Source organism: Vigna unguiculata, chromosome 9, assembly GCF_004118075.2.
Source record: "Vigna unguiculata cultivar IT97K-499-35 chromosome 9, ASM411807v1, whole genome shotgun sequence".
Classification (NCBI taxonomy): Eukaryota; Viridiplantae; Streptophyta; class Magnoliopsida; order Fabales; family Fabaceae; genus Vigna; species Vigna unguiculata.
In genome coordinates, this window is record NC_040287.1 from 40,956,830 (window position 1) to 40,983,181 (window position 26,352).

The 26,352-nt window shown below is 32.8% G+C and overlaps 4 protein-coding genes across 6 annotated transcripts; all 4 read right to left on the minus strand.

Moving 5' to 3' along the window:
• Window positions 1–587: 587 nt before the first annotated feature.
• Window positions 588–5,854, minus strand: LOC114164254 (probable protein phosphatase 2C 12). Of its 2 annotated transcripts, none has more exons than XM_028048851.1 (9): window positions 5,151–5,854; window positions 4,167–4,338; window positions 3,132–3,285; window positions 2,974–3,037; window positions 2,367–2,474; window positions 1,905–2,030; window positions 1,525–1,760; window positions 1,232–1,431; window positions 588–1,136 (listed from the first exon to the last, which is right to left on the minus strand). In XM_028048851.1, exons 1-9 carry the CDS (start codon window positions 5,352–5,354, stop codon window positions 1,066–1,068), a joined length of 1,335 nt encoding a protein of 444 aa, XP_027904652.1. In that variant the 5' UTR covers window positions 5,355–5,854; the 3' UTR covers window positions 588–1,065. The 2 variants fall into 2 exon arrangements, with proteins under 2 accessions (XP_027904652.1, XP_027904653.1); XM_028048852.1 differs by having other exon boundaries at window positions 588–1,140; window positions 5,151–5,851.
• Window positions 5,855–8,550: 2,696 nt separating this feature from the next.
• On the minus strand, window positions 8,551–12,275 carry LOC114164400 (B3 domain-containing protein At5g42700-like). 2 transcript variants are annotated; one of them, XM_028049067.1, is made up of 7 exons: window positions 12,079–12,275; window positions 11,885–11,983; window positions 11,764–11,795; window positions 11,509–11,677; window positions 10,763–10,969; window positions 9,313–9,400; window positions 8,551–8,804 (listed from the first exon to the last, which is right to left on the minus strand). In XM_028049067.1, the coding sequence occupies exons 1-6, from the start codon at window positions 12,208–12,210 to the stop codon at window positions 9,350–9,352; spliced, it is 690 nt and encodes a 229-aa protein (XP_027904868.1). In that variant the 5' UTR covers window positions 12,211–12,275; the 3' UTR covers window positions 8,551–8,804; window positions 9,313–9,349. The 2 variants fall into 2 exon arrangements, with proteins under 2 accessions (XP_027904868.1, XP_027904867.1); XM_028049066.1 differs by having other exon boundaries at window positions 8,682–9,191.
• A 3,323-nt stretch (window positions 12,276–15,598) lies between these two features.
• On the minus strand, window positions 15,599–17,413 carry LOC114196187 (putative dihydroflavonol 4-reductase). Its single transcript, XM_028086750.1, has 5 exons — window positions 16,954–17,413; window positions 16,754–16,882; window positions 16,489–16,653; window positions 16,076–16,381; window positions 15,599–15,853 (listed from the first exon to the last, which is right to left on the minus strand). Exons 1-5 carry the CDS (start codon window positions 17,209–17,211, stop codon window positions 15,713–15,715), a joined length of 999 nt encoding a protein of 332 aa, XP_027942551.1. The 5' UTR covers window positions 17,212–17,413; the 3' UTR covers window positions 15,599–15,712.
• Window positions 17,414–21,080: 3,667 nt separating this feature from the next.
• LOC114164696 lies at window positions 21,081–26,069 on the minus strand. The gene is made up of 8 exons (XM_028049442.1): window positions 25,775–26,069; window positions 25,461–25,658; window positions 24,303–24,360; window positions 24,065–24,145; window positions 23,938–23,970; window positions 23,357–23,596; window positions 23,127–23,268; window positions 21,081–21,922 (listed from the first exon to the last, which is right to left on the minus strand). The coding sequence occupies exons 2-8, from the start codon at window positions 25,637–25,639 to the stop codon at window positions 21,450–21,452; spliced, it is 1,206 nt and encodes a 401-aa protein (XP_027905243.1). The 5' UTR covers window positions 25,640–25,658; window positions 25,775–26,069; the 3' UTR covers window positions 21,081–21,449.
• Between the last annotated feature and the right edge of the window lie 283 nt (window positions 26,070–26,352).

The following is a 26,352-nucleotide window of genomic DNA, read 5'->3' on the forward strand; positions in this document are numbered from 1 at the left end:
ATAAAATTATTGAAGAAAATCAATATATATATATATATATATATATATATATATATATATATATAATTCTTATCCAATTTTTATAGGAATATTTTATTTCTAACTATTTATTATAAAAATAATTTGATAGTTTCACGGTTAATTATTACTAAAAAAACCTATAAAAGCAAAAAGAAAGTTTGTAGAGTAAAAGAGTTGTTGTTTATTACAAAATAATATTCTTGAGAATCATTTATACATGTTTACGAAAAATATTTTTATATAAAAATATTACTATCACTATGGATCAACTATCTGAAGTTGTACAAACTTAACCAATAATATTGAATTTGAATATTGAATATTCGACGGAGTTGTCATGCATAATTGTTCCATAAGGCTTAGACATGAATGTACGGAAGATAGTTGCTGTTTTTCCAAAATAAAGATAGAAAACAGCCTTCAAAAACAATGAAATGGGTTGAAATAAACCCGTTAATCCGGAAAAATAAAGGGAAGGGGAAGGTGTAAACATTTCTAATACAAAATAGATAATATAGGCATGGTAAAAGAAATAATAAAAATTGAATGCTACCAGAAAACAATCGTTGAGAAACCTTAACGAGAATCTTTTTTTTTTTTTTTTGTTGAAAAACATCTATTCTATAGTGGAACTGGTCTACATGAATTCCAAATAACTCCCTTGTATACCCAAGAAAAGAAACTGTATACCCTTTCTGAAGCACAATACAACAAAAGGCCACTTCCATTAAAGGTCGATTTCGTGATTCCAAAGACCTATATACAGATGAATGGATATGGGGAGAAAAAAGGAATAAAAGAATCACCTCGACGTCCTGTTGTACATTTCCACTTTTAACAGTACACTTCGGTGGTTCATACTCCTCTCTTTTAAGTCAGAATTCTTCCATCAAGCTGCAATTGTTTGTTGGTCTCCTCACTGGAACAACACAGAAAGCTCCATACTGTTCTTCATGAAAATTTCCAAAATAAACCCATATTTAGAGAAGTCTCCCTTGTAATCTAATAAAGAAGTCACTGTTGCTTGGAACTTAGAGCTTCCCGTTACAGGAACAATCTTTGTTTCTCAATATGCAAATTACATGATAATTCATTAGTCACTTCCGCTGCTAAGTCTATCTGAAAAGAAAATGTCGAATTAGAAAATTTTATTATGGACATGCATTACTCGCTGGATATAAATGCGGGGGTTCGTTAACGAAACAAATACCTGATGTTCGCTTTCCTTCCATGGCTTCTCTCTTCTCCTGGCAACTTGAACAAAGGAAAGGTCCATCCCAGGGACGCAAACTTCCTGGATTAGACGCACCCACGTGTATGGAAATACCCTCCCCAGGTTTCATCTCTACCTGACACACTGCGCAGACAAACAACTTGAACATGTTGCAGAGCGGATATTTTGTTTCCAACCTGCATCTTGGACAAGGATTCTCATGTTAAGAGAGAGAGAGATAACTAAAGAGCAAGATGCCAACATTCACAAAACATGTCACGAAACCAGACCTCTCTGAAAGCATAGCAGATCCTTCCTCGTATAGTTCCTGTACCACATCTGGCTCAAGGTATTGTTTGTCAACGTAAGATGATGATTCGGAGGACTTTTTTCGAAAAATGGACTTGAACCTTCCTTTTGCCGGTTTCTTTTGTGTTGCCGAAGAAGTAGGTGGCTTCTCCTGCGGATATACATCAATAACAATGCAGGTTGTGTCATCTCTAAGTCCCTTTGCTTGCACGGCTTCCTGAAGGAAGAAAAGAAGCAGGAGTAGGTACAAATAGAAATAAGTATAATATTCCCTCCAATTCTTATAGTAAGACATATTTTAGAAGAAATTGCTGATCATTTTTATAAGACATTTAATTTCTTATGTAAAAGATGTGCATACTTTCACAATATGTGGTGCCGCAACCTCAGCTGACATGCCACGACAGCAATCAAGGGCCATTTCTGCTGTTAGAGCATCCCAGACACCATCACTGCTGATAATGATTCTGCCTCCAACAGTAGAAAGCTGCACAAACAGACACCAGAGGAAAATGCAGAAATTAAGCACTGTAAGGGAATAAAAAATACAGAAGGAATTACAGCAAGAAACAATCATTTCCAGTTTTAGAAGGCAATAGATTATCTTCAGGAAAAAAAGAAAAGATAATTCAAATGCTCTTTATGAATTGGAAGACATTCATGCCATGAAAACACTATTTCAGCCTACGAAGCAGATAGAGAACAATGAAGAACTAAACTTAAGTAGACAAAAAACAATTATATACAATACATTAAAGTAAAATTAAGTGAAGCTTGAGGGAAACAACGAATGAATATAAAACACTGGAAAGCAATGGTCAACCTTCACTTGCTTTACGTGTGGTACAGGGACAATAAATTCACCAACATCCTTGTCACCAATGGACCGGGAGAGACACAAACCACCTGGCCAACATCTCAAAGGACCAACCTACAAATTTCGTTAATCTAGTCAGGTATAGTACAACTTAAAAGCAAGTTTTTTATAAAGAGAATATTAGTAAATTGCAAAAGAAAATCATTTATAAATCATCACAAATGACCAGTACATCACCAATAAAGTAAACAACAGTTTTCCCAAAAATATTAAAAAATTTAATATCATGTATTGAGTACTGTTAAGCGAAAGTCGTGATCCTATAACTACCATCAATTATCTTGCTACTCGACTCTCCATGGTATAATTGACCTAGTTTATTTCATTAATATCTGCTTATCTAGTTTAACTGTTCAAGCGTAGTGCACAAAAAAGATAAATGTTGCTGTTGCCTGAGGCATCAAACCCACTGGACAACCAGCCTCTGGCTTCAATTTTAGCATTGGCGATAATTTTTTCTAGAAGTGGGTGGTGGTGAGAGGTATTGGAGCTTTTAGGCAATCAGTTCCATGAAAGATAAAAAAAAGGAATCCCAATTAAAAAGGAAAAATACCTCTGTGCCTCCCCCAGTATTTAGACGACCAACCTCACCTCCACTAGAAGTGATGCGGATCCTCCTGATTAAAAGAAAAAAAAAGGGTGAGGCTGTGCTGCAATGTAATGGAGCAAGTCCAACAGTTATTCAAACAAACCATTCCAGTAACAACTCACTCCTCTTCGTTGCTATCTAGTCTATGGTCTGCTGACAAGTAATACATCCCACCCTCATGAGGTTCAAGTATGCAACGGGAATCACCAACTGATGCGACTGTCACAACACATCCATCTATGATCATGAAGGTTGCAGTTGTTCCTGATGTTTGTGCTGTACAAGCAAAGATAACAGTGTATATTAAATCAACATAAAAGTTATGAAAATACAACAAAAGCCTTGGTAACTCTTAACTATAAAACCTATCAGTCACAGCTCAGCTATTAATTTTCATTAGAAAATGTTCCCCAACAACTATCGCAATGTCTTATTTTCCATTTGGGGTTCGAAGCTTAGTTTGGAAACTAAACTTCAATTTTGAGCGAAAATACAGTTTTGTGCAAGAAAGACTTGGGAGCTTAGCAAACTTTAATTCAATCAAGCACTATATATAAAAAGAAGCGATTTCCAACAAATTCAACCAATAGAAGATAGTGTGTTTGAAAGAGTGTGTTACTAATATTTCTCGTATATAAATAGCTGCACTAACTCAACTGCCCTTATGGCTAAACAATATTAAACTGTTCTCATTATGCATCAGACAATTAAAGCTAAAGCAGACGAAAATATAAGCACATTTTTTAAGGTTGGAAAAATATTATCAGGGCTTCATGATATAGTCAACATGTTCAGGATGAATTATACCTTCTATTCTTTAATTTTTTTTTTTTTTGCTTTTGACAATTGAGAATATTGACTAGTTGTTTACGTAACGAATAATACTAAACTCTCCTATAATGTTTTCCTATCAATTCCCTCTGCTTACTAGATGGAAAAGTATCGAATACATTTAACTTTTCATTCAACACAGTTTATTTTTTCACTCAATAATTTCTTTAAAAGGTAGAAGGAGGTTACATAGAAGATACAGCATTACTCTTAGGCAAGATTATATTATTACTATGAAGATTTCAGAAGGAAGACACGAATTTGCCTCATAGGCTAATAATTAATAGAAGCAAGAACAAACACTACATGGAAGTAAGCAGTTATACCTTTTCTTTGAAAATCTTTATCAGTTTTTACAAAGCCTGCAACCAAAGCCCTAGGTAACGCTGAAACCCAGTCATCTCTGTTAAGATCAGAAGGAATTGCACTTAAAACGTTGTTCAGAAGATTCTCCTTGGCATAAATAGCGGCAGCAGATCCATTATGTCCATCAAATAGCTGTAAAACATCGACATCAGAGAATGCAAATACAAGAAGAAAAAATGAACAAAAAGCAAAATCCAAGAAAAAAAAAAAAGCTTATTTTGTATTAACATCAGCATTCATCGAAAAAACGCCAACAAAATCTTGTCATTCAACTAATGCAACTGAATTAGAAAAAAAAAACTTTTAGTTGCATTCACATACACAAACAAAAGCTAGCTATCAAGAAGTAGCCGGTGAACAATCATTTCAATTTGCTAGAAAAATCAATTCTGGGGGAAAACTCTTGGAAAATCGCTTCTGGGGAAAAACCATGTCAGTGAACAATAAAGTCAGTAATATGGGCTTCCTTGTTAAAAGAGAAATATTATCATTGGCAATTTGCTATAACTCTCTCCAGTTTTGACTATCTATGAGTGTGTTTGAAAATCCACAGAAAAATAACAAATCACAGTTTGAAACGTAAAAGCTATGACTATCAGTTTCTTACTAAGGAGGAAAAACCACATCTGAGATACGGATCCAAACATCAAATTTAAGCAAAAAGTAAGAAGTAATTGACTTCAAATTGTAAGCAACTCAACAAGAAGTTGGCAGTCAACAAGCTGAATTTTCATTGTACTCACTGACACAGCTCTTTCACCTCTTTATCTATCATAATGTGTCATGTCAGTATATCAAACATAAAATAAGAGACATCACACACATTGACTTCTGATGCATCATCACAATCACATTAAAACCCACACACGAATTGCAGCATTCATTGAATCCACTTTTACAGAAAAAAGCAGGAAGCGATGGCATGAGAAAAGAACATAACATACCCCAAAAACAGAATACGTAGAAACCCCATCTCCCACCACCCTCTGGCATTCCGTCTTCAACAGCGTGAAATCCTCTCCTTTCTTATTCTCACTGGCTTGACCGTGCACGATGACAACATCCGGCTTCTCGGTTTTCTCGTTGGCCAACTCACGCTTCAGCAGCACCGAAAGGGGAACCGTTTGGCGTTCACCCAGACCAGACATTGTTCGCGCCGATGAACCTCAATTTCTCCGACACGACACACCGACACGCAGTGCTTTAATCCTCCATACGGTTGCAACGAAATGGTAAAATAGGAGAGAATCAGACACGGCAACCAATTGTGGTAACGGAAATTACTATGAGATGGCAATGCTGAGAAAAGGGGAGGTTAAGACAGCGTGGAATGGACCCGTCGAAAAACGCGGATCCCGGCGTTCTGCAAAGCTTGCATTCTTGTTTGTATGGTGGAATGATGCATTCAACAACGCAGAGACAACAAAGCACAAAACGAAATGAAACGAAACAGAGAGAGATGAATGAATGAAGCCGTTTTCGTTATGTTTCTATGCCCCCAAAGAACACGGTGAATGACGTGACATGGCAAAAACGCATCGTTTCATTCGTCCGCGCCAGCCATTTTCCTTTGGAGCCAGCCAGGCATGCTCAATGTCAACGTTTTCTTCACTCTACCGTCCCTCCCCAATTCACTTCCCAAACTCCACTTCTTTTCATCAAATCTACTCCATAACATAACAAAAACCAAAACACTCAACCTTCAAAATTATGTGTAATAAAAATCATTTCAAATTTATTTTTATCATTTTTTTAAGGGTTTATTACTCTTTTTTATAAAAAATGTTAAATTGTTTCTTCAATGTTAAAATGTTAAACTTCATCTCGATTTTCAAAAAAAAAACAACCAGAAATACTTAATATTTTTTAAAGAGAAACAGATCAGAAACCAACAAACAAAAAAAGTAATTAAACTTCTTCTCAAACTAATTATCATACAAAATAATTACTTTATCATAATTTGTAACTAAATAACCGTATCAACAAAATTATCACTCCCAATACTTTCACGAGATGGGAAACGTACGTGATTGATGTTGGATCCAATACGTTACAGTAAATGCATTTTGCACTAAGAGTTTATTAAAAAGAAATTTAATAATTGAGTTTTTTTTTTTATTTGGAGAGTTATTTATAAAGAGTAAATTAAGATTTGTGGAAAAGCAATAATAGATGAGAAAGTGTATAACATCGGGATATCCAAATTCGCCAACAATTACAAGGTCCTACCCTACATGTTTTCTTTTGGGGCTGGTTAAGAGTGAGTAAGGAAGGAAATTTCTAGATGATGACTACTTTATTTTAGAAAATTTCAAATGTAAATTATGATAAATTTTATCGTTTAAAATAAGAATTTTAAAAATTATGAAACTAATTTAATTATTTAAAACTATATACGAAGCGTGTCAAGATATTGTGGTTGTAGTTTTCAAAAAAGTAAATATAATTCTGAGTATAATATCCACATAAAATTATTAGTGAACTTTTATTAATTACCAATTTTTAGTTTAATAAGAAAGGCACGTATTCTTATGTGTGTTATGAACAGTAATGAATTAAGTAGATAAAATTATAACTAACTAAATAATTTTAAAATATGAAATTAAAATTAATTTAATATTAATTATATGCGGGATCTTTAGTGGATCTTCAATTAATTTGAAGAATCATCTCTCATATCTTATCTTAATATGTAAGGTTAGATTCTTTGTACTTTTCTCATAATTCAAGTATTAAGGAAAGAATAAAAAGAACAAATCAACATATTTATATTCATTGTTTAGAAAATGAATATACTAAAGTGATTTTAATAAATCTCAATAGTAAAAAAATCACCGCTTAAATACTTTCTTATAATTTGAAATAAAATATTTATTACACAGATACTAACTCACCAATATTAAATATGAAATAATACTAAAGTAATTATGCAATCAATAAAGAGAAAATAATACACATTGTTTATTTATAGTATCCTAATAATAAATAAGATGTTTGAAGTTTTTTTCCTCGTTTAAGTGTTGACTTCCTTTATGAAATAATTTTATAGCTACCTGCTTAAGTTCATCGGATCCACTCTCACTTTGAGCAAAGTTTTATAGCGGTTAAGTGAAAAATTTGTTGACTTTTCATTGAATGAATCTGAGATGGAAGATAATGTTAAAAATAACTAAACTCGTTTTCGACTTCTCTTGAATTTTGAATAATATATACTCCAGTAATACAATTTTCTCCTCATTAGGTTTTTTTTAGCTAAATTGATGTTGTTCTAGTTCAGTATATGTTGACTAACTTTTTACTTCAGAACTTATTTTCAAAATTTTCCTAAAATAAATAATGGTTTAAAATTATTTTCATGCACTGCCAACAGTTAAAAATTATAAGTATGATTTTTTTAATATAATTATAAAAGTAACAAAATATTCGTAGTTGTAGTGAGAATGCAAAAATGTGTTGAAGTAAGAAAAGTGGAAAAACATTAACATCGGATGCGGAGAAGCCGCAATCATCGGCGCTTGTTATTTTAGTATTATAGACAAAAACAATTGGCGCGTCCACGTCACACCACGCCGAAAGGAACAGATCATTAAATCAATCAAAGCCCAAATGATCCTTTGTTTGTGTTGTGTGAGTGAAGGTTTCAGAAACTGCTACAAAAGATAGAGAGATAGTTGTTGTGGGAGAAAGTTCCCGCTAATTATGCTGCATAATCTTTTCTTCAACACTTCAATTAACAGTGACAGAATCAATATAAAAATGGATCTTATATTTGTTTCATTCCAAAGCTGTTGAATTAATTTACTGAGAAATATGTTAGGTTAAACTCAATCTCAAGCCGATAAGAAAATAGAAAGTAAGAAGAGAAGTGTATGAACTTTTGAATCTGCAAGCTGTAAACACCCCACCTGACTCAAAACTTTGGGAGAAAGTGTTGTGTTGTGATGAAACAGAAGATATTATATTCATGAAAATTCAAATACGCGTATTCCATTCCACCACAGCATCTCCGCCACATGCGCTATTTCCAAACTTCTCAAAATTCAATTCAATAATAATGCATTGCATTGCACTCTTCTTTTCCTCTTACAATCAACTCTTCCATCAAAAACATTTTTATATGGGAGATGAAGTTGCTTCTTGGTAGTAAAATTGCCAAAGCCATGTTAATTCATTATTCTCAATTTCAGACATTTTTATTAAGTTTAAAAGGTAAAATAAAATAAGAAATAATTGTGATTTAGTGTAAACACATGACGATGACATGTTTGCACAATGGCACATGTGCGACAAGACTGTTTTCTGCCTTTGTGCTCTTCACTCGGCTAGGCCATGGCATATCCAGCTATGTGCTAGAGTCAACAATTTCACACATTTCATGTTTTTTAAATAAAAAAGAAAAAGAACGTTCGTCAATTATTTACTCATCAATTAGCATCAGATTCAAGAAAACGTTCATCGTGGGGTCTTTCTATTCATTTATATGCATTATAGATTCAGATGCAGAATAGTTCCATTAACTTGCACTCCTCAAAAGAGGTTACATACAAACACAAGTTGGTCTTTCACACAAAAACCTTTCTTCTACTACATTAAAGCTCCTGCAAAAAGAAAAATTAAATAAACATCGGAAACTTTCACTGCTTTAAGACTCGCATGAACAACGTTGAATTAAGACAAAAATGAAACTGACTATAACAGCACCCACCATGACACACAGACACACGAACGACCCACATGTATCTCTAAGACGACAAATACAAAATTTAGTATGACTATGATTGCAACCACCGGACAGAATGTGATAGGAGAGTTGGAATTTATTGTGCCTAACCTAGCCATAACCCTCGGAAGCAACTAAGAAACTCAATACATATCATCATTACAATAAATTAAGAAAAGGACAACTTAAGATGCATCATTACAGTGCCACAAGTATTATTTGTGTTATTCTCCAATCACCATTGTTGATGTCCAAACAAAAAACCCTGGGCGAAACAATATGAAAAACAATATTATTTAAGTATCCCCTGATTCACATCTCATTATTAGGTTATGTTTACTTTTGATATAACTTGTGAGTGGTCATGCTTATGAAAAAAATAATACCTAGATTAGTTTACTGGCTGGAATCCCCAAATGCAATTCACTCGACTTGTTTATCCTCTGAAGGACTATTCGCTCTAATAATGTACACCTGAAAAGAAAACAATAGCAACCACAATATGTGTCATGGTTAGTGAATTTTCAAAGAGAATTGCAGTAAATATTGCGATAGCTCAAAAGGTATCAAGTAACAACAGAAAACAAAACTGAATTGCGAAGGTGTATGGTGTAATAACCACAACAGATGTACTGAAATATCACTAGGACAAAGTTGGCCTATGCTGTATGGTCACTCTTTTTACGTCGCAGACCAACAAAATTTTACAGTTTGTTTATGCCAAGGTGATCGTGGAGTAGAAAACACCCTTAACCATTAATTGGGTTTGAATTTTATTTAACTGAAACTCCTTCAGTTTGAATTTTGTTTTAACTGAAACCTCCATCGAGAAAATGAACAAGTTATTTTCAAGTTTTATTTAAACTAAAGATTTTATAGACATGGGAGCATGCGTTCGAAAACTTTCAAGATGAAGTACTAGATACACTTTCATGTCAATTAGTTAGCCACCACTTAGACTCCTTTTGGCAGATCAGTCATTGACACAATTCTTATCATTACAAAAAATTTGTACTTGTAATATTTTGTTATCCCATTTTTTATAAAACTTTTATTGAAATGGTAGACCTATATAGTATGTATATGTAAATTGATATTCTTCTGAATGATCAGGATTTTGGCGATCAATACCAATCCTGATCAATTCAGTTTAAAAAAATCCAAAATTTATGTGGGATTTTTTAATAACATAAATTTTGAACTTTTTTATCATGTTTTAGTAACTATTACGTCCAACTTAGTTATGCTTTCCGCATCCACATTAGATTACTATCTAACCTAAGTAATCCTAAATATTTAATATAAAAAAGGTCTTTTTAGCTTATTTATATATATATATATATATATATATATATATATATATATTTATATATATATATATATATATATATATATATACTACAAATTATTTAAAGTTTTGAAGAGCTTTCATCTATAATGCATGAACACGATACACGATACGAGATATACTTAATAGATTAATACGTTTATCTTGAAAATAATAAGACATAATATATATATATTGAAAAATATAAAAAAGAATCTTAGAATAATGATAAATATGTGATTGTTATTATATGAATCCAAATTAAAATAATATGCATTAAATGTTGTCAAAAGAAAAAAAATTATATTATTGTCATCATAAGATTATTACTATAAATATACTTTATAAATATACTTCATCGTATACATAAACCAAATTAAAGTATGATGCATCATGCACAATTGTCATATCACAATTTCATTTTTGTTTATAACAATAGTAAGTAACACTCACATCATTCAAAACTATGAAAAATGTAATAAACCAAACACAAGGGTATAATGAGTCACCTTGAATGTAGTGCGCTTGATTAATTGGAAAATTAAAGCGTCCCCATCAGCTAGGTCATGAGCAACTGCAAAAGCTTTCCATCCCCCACTAAGTCCTGATTTACGTTGCAAATATATTGTTGAATACTCATTCCCGTCTTCATCAACCAAAGTCATCACATCGTCTCCTTTTGGAAGATTGCTCTTGCAAAATTGAACTGGAAGGCCCTGAAAATATCAATACTTATTACATTTAACTCACTCTTTTAATATGAAAAAAAAGTGAGCACAACCTCATTATTGATTCACAACCCATCTTTGTGCTATTCCGGGGTGGGTGTATTTTAAAAACTAGAAAACATAAAAATATCATCCAGGAAAACATGAGGTTCGTATGCAATTTTCTCTGAAATTTATCATTATCCAACTTAATATATTTAAGTTTACACATGGAAGATTTCAAATGTTCAAATATTCAAATGCAATAGAAAAATGTTGTGTTGTACCTTTTGAATGATCAAAAACTATATAACTTTTAACACAATGAAACATCAGCACCTATAGTAGAACATAAATTCTTTTGTTGTCATCTCTCCCGCTTCCCCTCTTTCTCTTCTCTTTGAATAAATGTCACAAGAATTCTATTTTATCCATCAAATTTGCACACAATTCAAAATAGAAAACTAATATTATAAAAGAAACCAACCATGATTCATGATCAGTATATACAAGCATGAGAAATAAAGAATTAGTTTTATTTTACATACCAGCCAAAACCCTCCACTGACATGAGATTGGAGCATAGATTTTATGAAGCTTGGGAAATCAGATTTTAAACCCGACATTAATTTTTCTGCTTGTTCTGATGCTTCCAGCCTGGCTTCATCTGAGGCGTATACTCTATTACTAAGGTCTCTGTGCCTATTGCTAGTATTTCTACAAAAACAAATGAAAACAAAAATAATGTCATATCAGTTGTAAACAAAGTAAAACGAAGGTTAAGACGAGAAGGAGAGTCTAACCTTCGAGGTATAGAGACACGATCAATAGGAATCTGGTCAAAAGATGACACCGAGTGAGAAAGGAATGGAAGATGAAAACACAGAAAGTGATTAACGGAATAAAGAAAAGACAAAAACTGACTTCTTTGTAAACAGGGGAAGGCAAGTTCGCCAGGCGACCGGATCTTCTCACTGCAACCAACACTTTTTGGGTGGTGTTGCTTTTCTTGGATGATTTTAACTTCAAACAATCAAAGGTGATGAAATGCAATAAGATGAATGATGTGAATAAACTAAAAGTGAACAAAAAAGGACCATATAGAGTTTAGGGTTTACCGGAGAAGATTTGGGAGGAGGGGATTTGTGAAGAGCTCGAGAGAGGAGAGGGAGATTGAGAGCTTCCATTCTCTTTCTGTTCTCCTCTACTCTCTTACGACGACTCTCCTCGTATGCGCATGCTGCCACCATTTTTGTATTTGGAGAAGACAACTCAGGAGATTATGTTTCGGTTACTTTGAATTTATCTGTATATATTGCCTGTGACAATGTAATTGCACTGTGTTATAAATATCACTGTGTAAATCGACCGTTGTATTCCCATCTCCCTATGTTCAGTGCAGTGCATGTCATTGGCAGAATTTTATTTTCAAAATAAAATTAATTTTTAAAAAATTCTTACAAATTAACTCTTCACAATCTTATTTAGAGATACATAAATATATCTCTGATGTGAGGAATCTGGAAATGATGATTAGTATATTTTTTCAGTAATCAGAAATAAAAAATCTCTAGCCTGTAAATAGTAAAATAATTTATTTGTGACAATAAAAATTGAGAAAATTTGAATTTAAAGTTTTTTAGTCATGCCTCAGAAAGTTAAATTTTGATAATTTTTTACAATTTTTTTTTTATAATTGATGTGAAATTCTTTTAAGTGATTTTGGGATTGTCAAAATTGAGAGAAATGTGTCTAGGGAGTGGCTTACTATACGCCTTGAGCTGGGCACAATCATCCTCAAATCAGAGCTTAAACTTCAGGACTAGTGATCTTGACTAAAGAAAAATCACTTGTTCAACATCAGTATGAGAGGGTAAGATGACAGTTATGAAATGTAAATGAGTAACTGCCATGTTGCCCTTTATCTGCATTCCCTATGTATTAGTCGGAATTTGCGGATGGTTCCCCTGAGGATAGCCCAAGTATTCCCACAAGCCAGTGTGGATAAGAACCAGCAAAGGATATTTAGGAACACGAAACACCTTACGGAAAGACAGACACAATTAACTAGAGAAAAGAGTGAATGTGTCTAATATAGGCTCCTACTTCGAGTTTATGCCAGAACAATATATATTTTACAATTGATTTTAAAAAGTTTTAGTTTATCTGATTAATACAACAAATCGATAAAACAAATTAATTTAATTTAACTTCTTTTATAGTTTTACAAAATATTATCCGTATATCATATTTGTTCTCATAATTTACGACTTTTAAAATTCTTTTATTATTGTTATGCATTAAATATAACTTTGGTATTATGAAAATTGAAATCAGTTGTTTTTTAAAATTTTAATTCATTAAAGTTTATTAAATTGATTAAGACATTTTCGTTTTTATATTAATCAAATATTAATCAAGAAAAACGTTAAATAAAATAAAAAAATTAAAAATTTATTTTAAAAGAATAAATTCACACATCTTTTAAATTTGTCGATTAAATTAAGTTAAAATTCAAAAAAAAAACTAATTTTAATTTTTACATAAAATTAAAGAATAAAAATATATTTAATCCATAAAAAAGACATATAAAAAACGAAGTATCCTATTATATAAAAATTATAAATATTATTAAGTTTTGTATAAGGCTTAAATATACATTTGGTCCCTATTTTTGTTGATTTTATTCAATTTGGTCCCTATTTTCGTTTTATGTTCAATTAGGTCCTCATTTTCGTCAAATTGTGGTCAATTTGGTCCTTTTCACTAACGGTGTTTAAATAGTTAACGTTTTTGAACAGTACATGCCACGTGTCAGCTCCTGGTTTTTTTGATTCTTTTTTTAATTCTTTTTAATTTTTTTAATTTTTTAAAATTTTTAAATTTTTTTTTTAATTTTTTTAAAATTTTTTTAATTTCAAAAAAAGTGTCCACGTGTCAAGTCACAATTGTGCCACGTGTCAATTTCTGATAGTATTATTTTTTTTGTTCAATTTAGTCCCTATATTTGTTATTTTTGTTCAATTCAGTCCCTATATTCGTTATTTTTGTTTAATTTAGTCCCAAATTTTGTGAAAATAGAACCATTTAATTTTTAAAATTGACATTATTATTACTTATTTTTAAATTTAATTATAAATTATAATATTTAATTATTAATTGAATATAATTTTTAGATTCAATTGTTAAATAGAATATAATTATTTAAATATTATTACAATATAATTATTAAAATTTTAAAAATATATATTAACATTTGTAAAATTTACATTTAAATTTAAAGTATTTAATATTTTTATTGCATTTTAGATATTAAAATCTAAAATATTTTATATGTAAATGTTAATTTTACAAATATTAGTTTATTTTTCTAAAATATTTTGAATATTTAAAATATTTTTATATATCAATTTTAAAAATATTTTAGAATATAAATATTAGAAAAAAAATTAATAATTATATTTTCATAATATTTTAAATAATTATATTCTATTTAGAAATTAAATATAAGAATTTATTCAATTTATAATTAAATTTAATAATTTATAATTGAATTTAAAAAATAATAAATTTAAAGATCAATTTTAGAAAAGATATTAATATAATTTGTATAAAAGATATTAAATTTAGTGTCAGACTAAATTGAACAAAAATAACGAATATAGGGACTAAATTGAACAAAAAAAATAATATTACCACAAACTGACACGTGGCACAATTATGACTTGACACGTGGACCATTTTTTTGAAATTAAAAAAAATTAAAAAAAAATTAAAAAAAATTAAAAAAAAATCAAAAAAAAAATCAAAAAAACCAGGAGCTGACACGTGGCATGTACTGTTCAAAAACGTTAACTATTTAAACACCGTTAGTGAAAAGGACCAAATTGACCACAATTTGACGAAAATGAGGACCTAATTGAACATAAAACGAAAATAGGGACCAAATTGAATAAAATCAACAAAAATAGGGACCAAATGTATATTTAAGCCTTTGTATAAAAAACGAAGTATCCTATTATATAAAAATTATAAATATGATTAAGTTTTGTATTGTATAAAAAAATGTCTTTTAATAATGGATTAAATATGAATTTTATTCTAAATTATTACAAATAAATTATGTTTAGTTTCTAAGTTAGATTATAAATTATTTAGTATTTGCATTTTACAAAAGTCAATATAAAACACTATTTTTAACAAAATGTCAAGATTATATTTCAGACGATTATAAAGTTTTGTTTATCATATTAAAAGTAAGATATTTTATATTAATATTTATAAAATACAAAGACTAAATAAATTAAAAACTTTTACGATAGTTTGAATATTGAAAATATATTTAACTCGTTAATATATCTTTCTTTTCGAATACCTTAGTGCCTACTTTAAAGACAAAATTATCATGAAACTTTAAATTTTCAAGCAAAATTTATTCATCCTAACAAACTTATTTCAAGAGACATGAAACCGAAAAAATACTATTAGATTAACTAATTGTGTTTATATTTTATTTATTTCCATTAATTTTTACTCACACATAAAAATCCTAAAAAGCAATGAAGTTAATTTACTAAGTCATTGTTGCAATATGGGGTGATGCAAACTCAGGGTAGCCTCCACCATCAGAACTAAAAAGGATTGTAACATTGCATCGTCGCTTTATTAATTTTTTTCTTTTGTCTTTTAGACTGATATAGGCAAGATGCAACCCCAAAGAGTAGTAGCATAAAAAAAGTGCAGGAATAGTAGCTAATATTTAATGTACTTCGAGTTCTTCAACCAGAGTAGTACCTCCGCAAGCCCTTCTTTCAAGCTTCTTGGCCTATAATCTAGCTCACTTTTACCTTTGTCGCAACAATACTCCCACTGGTGTCTTAGAACATGGACGGTCTGCCCAAAGATTTGCACAACAATAAGAACAAGTTATTTGGAATTATCAATTTAAGAAAATATTTTCATTTTGGTTAGGTTCAGATTTGGAGTTTTTTTTTTGTTCCAGTTCAAACAACCCGGACCAAACCAAGTAAAATTAGATTGAATATATTATGACAAAGAAAACAAAAAGCATTAAACCTTGAGAATTAATGTATGGAAAGAGAAGAGAGAACTGACCGGCGGACTGATGAAAGGTAGCTTTCCGGTGATTCTAGAGAATAAAACTGAGAGCCACCCATAAACTTCAATCACCCACAAAGGGATGCTAAACACTGGTTTTTTAGTATCAGTAATCACAGCGGCCATATCAAAAACTTGCTTGAACGAAGCATTTTCCCCCGTTAGTAGATACCTACTTCCAACTTCTCCTTTCTTCATTGCTGAAATCTGCCCCTCCACCACATCCTCAACATGACTGAAAGAAAATTTATCGCTCCCATACCCTATGTAACCAGGCAATCGGCCATTGAAGCGTTCTACTAGCTATCATCAAATGAATCATTATGAATTTCATTTAAATGTATATAACCATAGTTCAAACATATTTAGCAAGCCAGGATTCAACAAAACGTAGTAATTTAATCAAATACCATTCGTGCAACAATGTTTCCTGCAGTGACCTTGCCAGGCCCATAGATTACTCCAGGATACAGTAGCACTATTGGCACCCCCTCCGACGCAGCTTGCAGCGCAATTTTATCCGCAGCGGCCTTTGATTTCTCATATTCAGTGCAGAAGTACTTCTCGTGATGGACCTACAATTGCAATCGGAATCAGAATCGAACTTCAGAGTATCAAAAAGCTATAAATAAATAAATGCACAAAACACAGCATCTAGAAGATTCTGAATTGCACTTGATTCTCGTCCGCAACGCCTCCGTCAGTTGGTCCGAGGGCGAAAAACGACGACGTATACAGGAGTTTCTCCACCGTGCGAGTCTCCGTCACTGCCGCCAACACGTTTTTCAATCCTCCAACGTTGACCTAATGAAAATGAGCAAAGCGATTGAGAATTGCGGTTCGGTGATAGACGAGCGAGAGTTGGGGGAGCTTACGGAGAAGAATTTGGAGGGATCGGGAAGCCAGGGTTCGACGAGGGCAGCGAGGTGGAAGACAATGGTGCAGGAGGAGCAAGCGGCGAGGATAGAGGCGTAGTCGGTGATGTCGCCGTGGAAGATTTCGATATGCGGAGAAAGAGAAGAGATATCGCTGGTGGACCTAACCAGAACCCTCACGGAGTAACCTTGCCGGAGCAGCGCGTCGCAGAGTCTGCCACCGAGGAAACCGGATGCACCGGTCACCAATATCTTCATTGTTCCGGATTAAACCCTTGAAGAATTCCCTTTAGTCTTGAAACACTCTGTTTTCTTTAACTTGCCAACGCTGAATTGGGAAAAATAAAATATGAATGGAAAGATATCATTTCGTATCAGAAAATTAGAGGGAGAAAGAGTAATTTAATGCCGCTCGTATCAGAATTTTGTTTGCCCCCACTGAAGCTTAGAAATGGAGTGGATTTTTTTATATTCATAAACGGAATAAAGATTCAGCAAACAATCAGTGATACTATTATTTTTATAGTTTCTACAAATATTAAGTTTATGTTCATATAAATTATGCAATAATAAAGTAATACTGTCTTTTCTATTTCTTAAAATTTAATATTTTTTTATAACATAAGCCTTTTAAAACCCGGTAAAAAAATAAATAAAAAGTTATTTTTTTAATGAATATAAATATTTGTTTAAAGGAGATAGATAGAGAGCTGAGACTTACCTGCAAAATTTAATAAAAAGGAAGGCAAATATCCGGTATACTATTATTGATTATTAATTTAATTAATAAAATACAGTCTTGAATCCTAGGTCTAGCTTTTATTTTGTTGAATTTCACATGATAGGATGATGCAGACAATTTATGTGAACGATTATGACAAAAGGAAATGAAAGTTGAATAAGTATTGAAACAGATACCAAATTATGTCCCTATCATAAGAGGGAGCATTAATTGAATTTCAATTCTCAACTTGTTAACTCTCAAAAGGAAAATTTGCACCTTGTAGTTAACTTAACATTAAAGAGTAAAGAAGAATAAACTTACCTTAGAAAGACGACGATAGTGGAAGATAATAACGGAAAATAACAAATAAAATTATGTGACAATAATGATATATATATATATATATATATATATATATATATATATATATATATATAATTCCGTATATAACTGTTAGTATTACATCTTTAGGTATAAAACTCTTTTTAAAGAAAAAATTATGAAAATTTCAAAGTGAATAATATTTTAGATGTAATAATTGATTTTATCAATATTACCTCAACAAACTTGTTGAAATATTTGTGTTATTTTTAGGAATAAAATTGAGGTTATAATAATGAATTTTCATTTTTCAGTAGAATGGAAAAGTGATTTCAAATATGAATTTTTACTTCTTTAGTGTTTAATAAGAAGAGAAGGAAAATAATGGTTATAAAGACTAACTAATAAATTTTCACTTTCCTTAAATATGGACTGGGAGAATATTTTTTTTTAATATATTTAATAGTTTTACATTACTTAAAAGTTAAGGTCAAGAATAATTTAATTTTTTTTCTTCTTCAATCTTTTAAAGTATTTTTTAAGAATAAATTCATCTTGGAGTTCTAAGCTCTAAAATAGACAATACTTTTGTGATATACATCAACCAACTTAAAGTCGGAACATTGACATTGTTGGTGAGAATGAAAACGAAGTTCTAAATGCAAACTCTCATACCTCAAGGGAATGAAAAAATAATTCCTAAGATGAACTCTAATTTTTCTTAAATATCGATTGAAAATATTTCAAATACGATAATTTATTATAACAATATTATCTCAATGAACTTAAAATTGAAATTACTTGAAATATGAGTTCATGAATCTTTTGATGAAATCGTAAGAGTAGAATAATTTCAAAAAAGAAAACATTTTAAAAAAGACTTAAAAATTATTACAATAATCATAATTTGGAAAAGCAAATTATGATATACATCATGAATGCAATTACAATATCTATGGATAAGACATCAGCTAACAAGTTTTGAATATGATTCACCAACATTATTAAAGAGAATAATAGAGAAAAAAGTTACCAAAAAAATAAAGAAAAAGTTAAAAGATTTTATAAAAGATTCAGAAGTTATTATATTGCAACAACAACATAAGGGGGAAAAAAATGTAAAGATGGACAAGTTGGTGAAGGCAAAAAAAAAATGAAGTCACTAAATTAGAGGAGATGAAGTTTTTTGTGATGAACTTGAAGATGAAGAAATATTATGGAATTTGATTAGAAAAAAGTATAACATGAATTAATATTACATAAGTCGTGTAGTAGGTTGTAAAAATTACTTAAATTAAAGAAATATTTATATTGTAGTAGTTGCTAACTAAAATTAACTGAGAAATTTCTTGTATTGTCAACCGGAATTTAGTATATCGTATTTTTTTTATTTAGTTTATTAAATGCAGGAGCTTCAAATTATTTTTCATTCAAACTACCATTTATTTGAACTAGTCATTATCCTAACTAGCATCTATAATGTAATATAAAAACAAATAAGTCTCTCAATTTATATTAGGGGTGGGCAAAAAAATTAATTTTCTTGATCCAATCCACTTTTGCTCCAATCCACTCCATTTATAATCCATTTTATTAAAAATCTAATCCATTTAAAATCCATTTAATGGATATGGATTCCAATCTAATTTACATTTTATATATCTTATGGATTGGATATCCATTTTATAAATCAAGATTTTTAAATATGGATAATCCAAAAAATCCAATCCAAATTTTCAATTTAAATTTTTAGTTGGGTTAGACTAAAGGTTGAGATGAACTATGCTAAATTCAGACTTGGATGGGCCTTGCTCGACGACCTATACGGATCGAACAGGCCCGACAACCATAAGAGGTTGGGCGGGCCTAAAGATATGAACGAGATAGGCGGGCCCGAAAAACCGAACGAGTCGATCAGGCCTAATGACCTGATGAGTCATGCGGACCTGAAAACCCGAACGGACCAGGCAGAACCAATGACGAAAATAGGTCAGGCAGCCCAAAGACCTGAACGAGTCAGGCAGGCCCAAAAACCTGAACAGGCCTGACAACTCGAACGGGCCCGAAGACCCGTACGGGCCCGACGACCCGGATGGGTCTGACGACCTACACGGGCCTTACGGCCCAGATGGGCACGACGACACGAACGGGCCGGACGACCCGAATTGGCTGGACGATCCGGACGGACATGACAACTTGGACGACCCTGATGGGCCTGACGACCCGGATGAGCCTGACGACCTACACGGGCCTTACGACCCGGATGGCACGATGACACGAACGAGCCCTACGACCCGGACGGGCCCTACGACCTAGACGGGCTCGACGTCTCGGACGGGCCCTACGACCCGGATGGGCCCGACGACTCAGACGGGCCTGATGACCTTGACGTACCTGACGACCCAAACGGGCCCCACGATTCGAACGTGCCCGACTACCCGATTGGGCCCGACTATTTGGACCTGTCCGTCCGGGTCGTCTGGGTCGTTGGGCCCATTCGGGTCGTCCGGCCCGTTCGCGTCGTCGAGCCTGTTTGTGTTTTCGGGCCCGTTCGGGTTGTCTGACCCGTTCGGGTTGTCGAGCCCGTTCGGGTCATCGGGCCCGTCTGGGTCGTTCGGGTCGTCGGGCCCGTCTGGATCGTTCGGGTTGTCGGGTTCGTCCGGATCGTCGATCTCATCCGAGTCATTCGGGCCTTAATGACACAAGTTTTAAGAAATTCAATTTAAATTTCTTTTATTAAAAATGGATTCTGGATTTTAAACTTGATCCAAATATTTGGATTGGATTTAAATCTTGATCCAAATATTTGGATCTGGATTCTAAAAAAATCCAAACTACTTTTGCTAAAAAAATGGATTTGGGTCAAAAATCTAATCTAATTATTTGGATATAAAATGGATGTGGATTGGCTCATTAAATATCCAATCCATGCCCACCCCTAATTTATATTATTGTCTTATTTCTGAATTCTGCAATGACTAAATGGATCCAAGCAGTTCGAACTACTACGAAGAAGTAGAATGAGAATTGATGAAGAAAAATCGATGGACATTAATACACAGCAATACATGACAAAACTTACTGATAGACAAAGAAATCGAGTGGCATTCCATTTATTCACCACGTTAAACAACCTTAATTCTTAACGAACTCAGAACTACTTTCTTTATGAACAGAATTTAAGGTTACAATTACAGTTCTCACCATATACTCAGCCAAACCATTTTTTTCTCCGTTAAAGTAGCTGTACAATTTACGTTAAAAAAGAGAAGCTGCTCAATCACATTACTTAAGTCCACACAGTGCTTAATGAACAGCTAATGTGGTCACTATCAATCCTTTTGGCTCTTATTTCAGGTAATACAGGATTACGTCTTTTGTGCCCATTACATCTCCCTAAAAATTTTGAACCTTGAAGAAAACTTCACCTGAGGATTTGTCAGTCAACAACTCACAACCTCGAACGCCGCATGCATTTTATAGGATTAAATGGAACATGCTTCCTTGTACCTGGTGACAAAGCATTCTTCGAATTTGACCTGATATCCCAATCCTCAACATTCTTAGGCACACAAACATCAAACAATATTTGGCTAAGAAACCCATGTGCATTGATGCTCGGAGGGTTTGGAAGATGAATATACCCTCCCTTGCGTTCATCTGCTATGGTGCCAATATCTTTGCCCACGTAATACTCCGTTGAGCTATCACTTGGAGCAAGAGCAAAGCCCTGGAAACTAGTTGAGGTCATTGCTGCTTTCCGCGACTCTGAAAACGGATCTGTGATCTCATCTCTTGCTCCTTCTATACCCAGTTTCTCATCTTCAACTTGCCTACTGCTTTTGCAACAATAAGTTGCAACTGCCTTGCCAAGGATCTCAGTGATAGCAGCCTTGTAATCAGTTGGATGATGCCGGAAGTGACCTGTGACAAATTCAATTCAAGTTCAATACTTTCACCCCTACTCTACAAACCCACTTTAAATATTAACCAGCAACTGGAACTGCACTAAAAATGAGTAGGTTACAATCATCATTTCAATTTTACACATACAATGAATAATTATCAATCCTTTCCTTCTTTACACACATTTAAAGAATTGCATCTGTCAGCTTTAAAATGGGAAACAAATTCATAATTTTAGTTTGCAGACTCAAGTAATAGGAACGTCGGGTGATTAGGAATTAGACCATTATAATTCTGGATTACAAAGTGATTAGGAAGTTTGTTTTACACTAATTTTGAATTAGACAGTTATACGTTATGGTGTGAGTGAATAGTGAAACAGCTATTGAACAGCAATTGATAAACCAATAAAGTATAATGCTGAACACAAATCACATGCCATACAAATAATACTCCTTGTGCCTAATTACTAAACCACACTCTTATCAGTTGCACCACTTCATTTCACACTCCTGCCAATTGTTGCTAATCTACATTATCAGTCTCTAACTAACCAGTATCAGATCATCAACTCAATAGTAAAAACAGTTATTAGTTCCCATTTATATGAAAGGTAGGAGTAAAATGATAAAACACAAATTGATAAACCAATAAAATATAATGTAGAACACAAATCAGATTACAGCAACAAACTTTCTATCCTAGAGACAGAATCTCCAATAGAGAGTATCCCAAAAATGCATATTACAACACCTGCTAATTTACATGCCCGCTACCAAAAATAAGGTTACTACCATCAGGCATTATTTATGAATAATTGTTATTCAAGGCAATTTTCAATTCTTATACAGTACATCTAAAGTAGGATGACTTCTTTTCTATCACATATTAGAATACAAATTACTGCTCCTAACTTCAACACTTAACTTCCAAGATGATGTTACATGCGGTTCACATCAGACGGCATAGAGTAATATATAGTTCATGACAGCCTACGGGACAATTAAGGCATCAGATTTTTAATTCTAGTGGTTTGAATGAGGAAACTTTTGTAAAGGAGAAACCCTCGGTTTGTTGATGTCTACTCACGTTTGGCCAAAAACTGAATTATTTCTATTCCATAATTTAGTGTTTATTTCTTGAGTCACAATATATGTTTGTCAAGAATAATTTATCAACTCATTCATGTATCAGTATGCCAAATATTAGTCAAAATACTGACCTACGTGAGGAGAGGCACTCCATTTTAACATTTTTACATCCCCACCAAGGTCCTTTAGTCTTTGGAAAAAATTTGAAATGACTTGAAAAGGAGCAAGATCATCATTTTCTGAACATAAAATGAGATAAGGGGCCTTCATATTCTGCAAAATAACAATTTGATAAGCAGGTAACTTGAGAGACCTGAGAAAAGAAAAGTGTTAATTTGTTTACGGATTCTTAGCTACTTACAATGGTGGAGTAAAGTGTCTGCCAATATTCTGCACGCTGTGACTCAAATCTACTGAGGAAAAGAGAATCAAGACCAGATGCTATGCCATTTGCAATCCATGAAGCAAATCTTGGTGGATGAGAGACTTTTAAAACAGTTGGGTGTAGAAGAAATCGAACACCCAAATCACTGGTAAAATCAACTGGACTGGAATCATAAATATAGCCAGATATACACTCTCTAACTAGCTGGTAGTCATCCTGTGTCATGAAAATAGTTTAGATGCGGTGAAAAAAATAAAAAGATAAAAAGACTAATAGTGAACATACATTAATGTGTGGGTGGATGAACAGATAGAGAATTATAATCAAAAACTACTGTCCACAATACATAAGTCCAAGTAAGAAGAAAATGACCAAAATACTTGGTAAAAGGGAATATATGATTAATTACATCACGGAGCAGAGAATGCAGGGTTTGGATTCAATCTCATTTCACATATTAAAATGTTTTGAACAAATTTAAGACAATGATGAGTTTATTAATTATACAATCTGTGTAACTCAACCATCTTCTGAACAGCAAATGGAAGGAAAAGTACCATATTATGAGCTTCAGAGCTGCCACTAATTATCTGGATGACAGAAAACCAGAGTTAGTAGACGTTAGAACTAAAAGGTTGTATAGCATAATGGTGAAAACATAAAAATCAATCTAGAATAGAATACCTGAAGCATCTTGCACATACAAGCTTTTGAACCGCCTGAAAAGGATGCAAAAACAACGGGGCATTGCCTGATTTTCAGCACCTGTATATTGAATAAAATGCAGCATTCACTTTGTTGCAAATCTTAATCAAGATCATAGAAATGTAAACCACTTTAGAATAAATTAAAAAGGAAGCTTTCAGCTTACTTAAAGTCATGCCGACTGACCAGAAAAATAGAGGACTACAGTAAAACTTACCTCAACAAGTTCATTAAGAATATCAACTGCAAGAATTGTGGCTTTCTCAGGGAAGAACCTGCAAATAATAGCAATTTAATAATCATCTTTTAGTATAAATTGAGATTTAGAAGTGCAAAGAACCAAAGTATCAATGGCCCCATAACTCAGAAAATAAATAAATTCGCAAGGCACCTGCAGATCATTTTACATAACACCTAAACCTTTGACTTTAAGTAAAATAATTTTCACAAACTTAGCATTAGTTTATCACTCCCCTAGTAAACCCATTAGCGAAGAGATTTGAATGTTTGAAGCTTAATCACCCTTTTAAACAATACAAGAAAAAAATTGAAATAAAGTTTGCACACACCCAATAAAAAAGAAAAACAACTAAAATGCAAATAAACAGGTACAACTTTGACCATGTGATACGTCAAACAAAAGCTAATGTTTTAGCATGACAATCAGCTCGCTCAAACATTCAACAATTGGAATATAAACCCCTTCCATCCAAACTGCTTTTATTTACAAAATGTACATGGAAAATTGTATCCACAAAATTGAGAGAAACTTCACCTAACTTGGTCAGGATAACCATATTGATCAAGCCTAGCAAGGTTAGCTACTAGAGACGACATCCATATATACAGCCTAGATTGTTTGATATTTTAACATGTAGTTTTGTCTATTTGGGATCTCTAAAGACAAGGCATCACTCGAGCTCATTACTGTGATGGTCCCATCAGCAACCAAAAAGCAGGGACTAATAGTGCATACCAGTAATGCTTATCTGGGAATGTCTCATTCGTCTTCTGCTTTGAAACCATTCAAATGTCCACTTAGCACCCCCACTATTGTATAATAAGGCTTTAGCGGTACGATACCTGCTTTATACTTTAGTTTTGGAGTTATTGCTACCTCACCGATACCCTATGCACTATGTATGGGGCCATTGACTTCTCTAAAGTACATTTTAGAGGCTAAAATGTGGAGTAACGGTTGAAATCGTGACAAAACATTTACTTGTGGATAGAAAAGCTATCAGCACATACTTTAGGAATCAAATCCTGCCTTCTCACAACTCTGTGATCATCTATGAATGTTTGTGACTAGAACGATGATTAGCATATAACATAATTGAGGAGCACCCAATAGCGAATTAAATTTAGAACTCACATGTTGAGAAATTGAGAATGGCAAACGAGTGAATTCCATCCCACTGAGGAGTAGAGGTCCACGTATTTCATCAAGTGCTTCTCCTCGCTTGACATCCATGCAAACACCACAACTATCCCATCGGCTTTCTCAGAAGCCACCTTTCTCCCCCAGTAATATCTACCACCAAATCCCCACATTCTTCTTCTTCTTCTTAACCTACCATGGCCAGAACAACAGAGCTCCGAACATTTACTTTCCAGAGAACTAACCAACAAAGAGAAACATAATCCAAAAATTTGCACAAGATCAAAGAAGAAACAGGAAAGGTTTACTTGAGAAGAAGACAGGCTGGCGCAATTGAAGCTTTCTCTTAGTTTACGACAACCTGGCGCGGGAAAAACAAAACCGTGGTTGGAACTTGGAAAGACCGAAGTTAAGGTTGTCTCAAGCAGAGGCAGGTGGTGTTGTGTGTTTGAGCTCAAGCTCCTCCTTCGAAGATCCCAACACAGAAGAAGAACATTTTCTATTGGTAATTGCTTCACCCACTTTTCATATTAGGTCTGTAGCTTTGTCCACAACTCGTGGCACAGAAAATGGGATATGGAATTCACCCAAAAAGTCAGAAACCTTCACGAAAGATATTATCAATACAATTATTATTATCTAAATTTGTCTTTACTGACTAAGTTCAAAATTAATCCTATAATTTAAAATAAACTATTTTAATCTATAGATACAAACAACTTTCAACCTCATCTAAATTCAATTAAAAAAACTATTTTTTTAGTTATAAATACTTACCCAAATCATCTTAATTACAAAAAACAAAAATACTACATTTGTGTGAACACGTTTTAGAATAATTCTGATTGCTAATCACTTACACCTCACAACAGCGTTTAGAATCAAT